This window comes from Myotis brandtii, unplaced genomic scaffold (genome assembly GCF_000412655.1).
Source record: "Myotis brandtii unplaced genomic scaffold, ASM41265v1 scaffold1203, whole genome shotgun sequence".
Classification (NCBI taxonomy): Eukaryota; Metazoa; Chordata; class Mammalia; order Chiroptera; family Vespertilionidae; genus Myotis; species Myotis brandtii.
The window spans coordinates 302013-306215 of NW_005354183.1; the positions used below are offsets into that span (position 1 = coordinate 302013).

Here is a 4203-nt window from a genome sequence, read left to right on the forward strand (position 1 = left end):
ATTTCAGACCATGTAAATGGAATACCTATTTAAAAAATAAATAAGATCAAAAGAATTTAATAGTAAAATAATACATGGATTTGCTTATACCTTTGGAAAATAATGAAATAAAGTAAACGTTTTAGCAAGCACTACTCTTGGGCTTCCTTCTGCGCTACACTCCCACCCCACAGGGGAATACTGCACAGGTGCAGCCCTGTCTGCCTCACTGTGCATCACTCACAATGCAGTAGTACACAGCAGTGTCTTTCAGGGAAGCCCAGGGCAGCCTCAGCACACTAGACTTCCTGTCGGCAGCGATAAACAGAGATGCCACTTCATTTGCCGTGTCTGTCTTATATCCTTGAATAACAAATTGTGGCCCCTGGTTGTGGAACTGTTGGTACCAGAAGATATACTCATTTGTAGCAATGTTGGTGTGGTTACAGGGTATGTTCACTTCCTGTCCTTCATCTGAGAGCATGAAGATGGGTTGGGTGGTCTTAGCAAGGCTCAAAGTACCTGTGGAAATAAAAACACAATACTAGCTCCTACCCTGAAACCAAGTTGAGTTGAAGGCCCAACTAAGCACCCTCCAGGTTCTCTCTCACAGTCAAACCCACCCCCACCTCTACATCACTACCATTTACCTCTCACTGTGTTCCAGGACAGTTTTTATTTATTTTTTTATTCTGAGGGAATCCCAGGAAAACTATTCAGAGGCAGAAGGTCTAATTTCTCTGCCTCATGGGTGGACCTGGGGTTTAGTAACAGAACATCTTATTGCCCTAAGATACACCTCAAATAAATGCTAAGGAGCTGCCTGGAAAAAAATAGGACCCCAAAGCCATCCCTCAACATCCTGGATAAAGAGCAATGGTAGCAAGCAACATGGTAGATTCCTGTCCAAACCCAGATCCCAATGCTTGTTAATCCCAAAATAACTCACCCAAGATCAAGAGCACGGTCACTCTTGTCACCTGCCTCATATTCTAAGTGTAAACCAGGACCCAGGGTCTAGGCTGTGTTGCCGAGTTTGAGCCAGGGAACAGGCACAGCAGCAGCAGCCAGATGAGCTACCCACATGAGTTGCTCTCACCCAGAGCTGTCCCCAGGAGCAAGCCAATAGCAGGGCGACAGCTCCTCAGAAGGGGCTTCCCCTCAAGATTCAACTGAGCACTCAGGAAGAAGAGGGGGTAAAAACATAGTACAACAGCATAGCAGACTGGGTTTCCTTTTAGATCTTTACTAAGATCTAACCACTTACAGATTTGGTCTGAATGAAGCAACCACATCAGAAGGTAGATTCCATCAGACTCCTTATTCCCTATCAGCTTTCCACAGTCACAGAGGGTGACCATCAACGGTAGTCAGTTTGACACCCATGGAGCTCTGAGGATAACCTTCTGACCTGGGACTTTATGCCCAGAAATCTCCCATGGATCCCAATGCAATCAGAGGAAACAGTGAATCTTAATCTTATTCAGAATCTTTTTTAAAAATCTTAATCTTAGTCAACAAAAGAACAAATGCAGTTTGAACTGGACCTTTCGTCTCCGACACCCCGGTGTCTTCTTACAATCTAAGTCCACAACATCTCAGATCTCACTTAACAAATGTTAAACAAGGAAGCAGACCTTTTACTAGTCCCTTCTGACCAGCTAGGGTAGGACATAATATGTGGAATTATTCACCAGACAGACCGACCTAAATCCAAGTCCCAGCTCTGCCACCTCTGGCAACTCACACCTCCAAACCTCAGTTTCTTCATTTGTAAAATAGGGGCAATAATACCTAGTTCAGAGTAACCTATGGCATATAGTCAACTGTAAATTATAGTTCCTTCTCATCTCCTTCCTTCCCATCTAAGTGACATGCAAAGTACCATGGCCAATAAGAAGCACTGTATAGCATATGTATGCATGTATGTATGTATGTATGTATGTATAATATTTTTTCTATAATTCATATATATAATTTATAACATAATATATAATTTATATATAATTGTATACAACATATAGTATATTACATAAAATTCACTCTTTTAAGAAAGATACAATATAAACTTAATAATGGTAACACAAAAATTAAAAAACAGTTATTCAAGAAGAGTCTTAATGTTAATTGAAACAGCTAATTGCAGTAATCAAAACATATTAGATACATTAATATGGAAAAGACAGTAGTATGTGGAGTTCTTTGCTCATATAATATGGGAAAGAAAACCCTCTGGGAAATGTTTGGGAGGTATCTCAATGTATTCTGAGTGAGAATGTTTTCCATGTTTCCATGCAAAAGATTGGCGAGGCCTGATAACTTCTAGCAAGTTTAAGAGTAGATATCACAAGGCATGGGATAAATAACCAGCTCACCCTCAGTATAGAAGGGAAGAGGAAAAGAAGTATTGATGAGGGAGCTAAAGAAGCTAGGACACCTCGTACAGAAATAAAACATAAAAGGTTTACCCTCTAGAATCTATTCATTGCAACAGTGATCCCGTGCAGCAAATATGCTCAGATAGGAGGAATGTTTCACAAAAGTCAGTAAATCTCAGACCCATGCAGCTCATGGAACATCACATTCCTTTGTTACATGCAGTGGCCAGTAGCTTGGCTTGATCATGTGGACCATAGAATGCATTTTTGCAATGGAAGAAACATTTAATGAGGAGTTAGACTAATTGGATTGTAAGCAATCCTCTGGACTTGCTAGGTGTGCAATTTTGTGCAAATCACGTATCCTCTGAGAAGCAGTTTCTTTTTCTCTATAAGAAATATTATAGGACCTGTCCGTGTGGCTCAGTGAGTGAGTATCAACCTATGAACCAGAAGGTCACAGTTCAATTCCAGGTCAGGGCACATCCTGGGTTATGGGCTCAGTCCCCAATGTGGGACATGCAGGAGGCAGGAGATTTATGATTCTTTCTCATCATTGATGTGTTTATCTCTCTCCCCCTCTTTCTTCCTCTCTGAAATCAATAAAAAATATTTTTAAAATAAAGATTATAGAAATCAATTAAATGAGCTTAAGAAAGTTCTTTCTAAACTATGGTGTTCTGCACAAATACAACCTCTGGTTAACATGTGTTCAACATAGTAAGCTATATTAATCACAAGATCAAATGATCTTACCTTTTCAGGCCAACAAACGGAACTTAAGTTTTCTGTGTTGTCATCTATTATCTACTTAGGAAACTATTACTGAGTAGCAAGTAACTAGAGAAAGAAATGCTAGAGGTTTTTCTATGCCCCAGCCTTTGGAATGAAAGTAATCATTAATGGTTCTCGTGTGCAACTTAGGTTGAATTTTGGTCTTTCCCCCAACCAAAATAAATACGTTCGAGTCTTAATCCATGGTGCCTCAGAATATGTCCTTATTTAGAAAAAGATCTATACAGAAGTAATCAAGTTAAAACGAGGTTATTTGGGTAGACCATAATCCAATAAGACTGCTGTCCTTATAAAAAAGGGATATTTGAACACAGAAACAGACATGGGTAAAAGAAACAATGTTTAGACCCATAGAGGGTAGGTGGCCATCTGCAAGCCAAGGAGAGAGGCTGGAACAGATGCTTCCCTCACAGCCCTCAGGAGGAATCCAGTGTGGCTGCTGCTCCCTTCAGCCCAGCCGGGAGGAACAGGGAGATGCAGTGGGCATTCCTGCGGCAGCGCACAGTATGGGTGCAGCTGAGCCCAGAGACTTGGGAAGGAAGGACACAGCACAGGGGTGCAGCTGCAGTTGTCGGGTGGCATTACAGGCAGAGAAACGATGCCACGGAGACCTGCTATCCCTTAGCCTCCCAGAGTTCACCTCGCTTCACCCTTGGTATCTGGTTGCAGAGCACATTATCTGCAAACCCAAGAACTGGTACTACAGAATCGCTTTTTTCCCTGAGCAAAGGGTGCACTCTGAGATCAGTCCCAGGACTGAGGCGTAGGTGGGACCCTGCGGAGCTCTGAGGTCACCATTCCTGGGAGGGCAAAACAAAAGGAGCTGGCAGGTTGCCCCAGCCAGCCCCACCCCCATGCATTGCACCTACACCGCCGGCAAAGTCTGGCTGAGGGGCGGGGGAAGGTGGGGAGGTAGACGGTACTGGAATTTCACAGAGCTAAAACGCTTGTGGTTCAGCTCCATCTACTGGAAAATAAGAGAAAGACCTCTTTGTATTAATCTGCTAGAGAAGTGCCACTCATACCTTTTCTTTTTCAGGCCAATAATGGA

The 4203-nt window shown here is 42.4% G+C and overlaps 1 gene segment (V, D, J or C); it reads right to left on the reverse strand.

Annotated features, from left to right (window-relative positions):
- Positions 1-205: 205 nt before the first annotated feature.
- LOC102250584 lies at positions 206-968 on the reverse strand. The segment is given in 2 exon segments: positions 206-501; positions 929-968. Coding segments are annotated over 2 exon segments (336 nt in total).
- Positions 969-4203: the final 3235 nt, after the last annotated feature.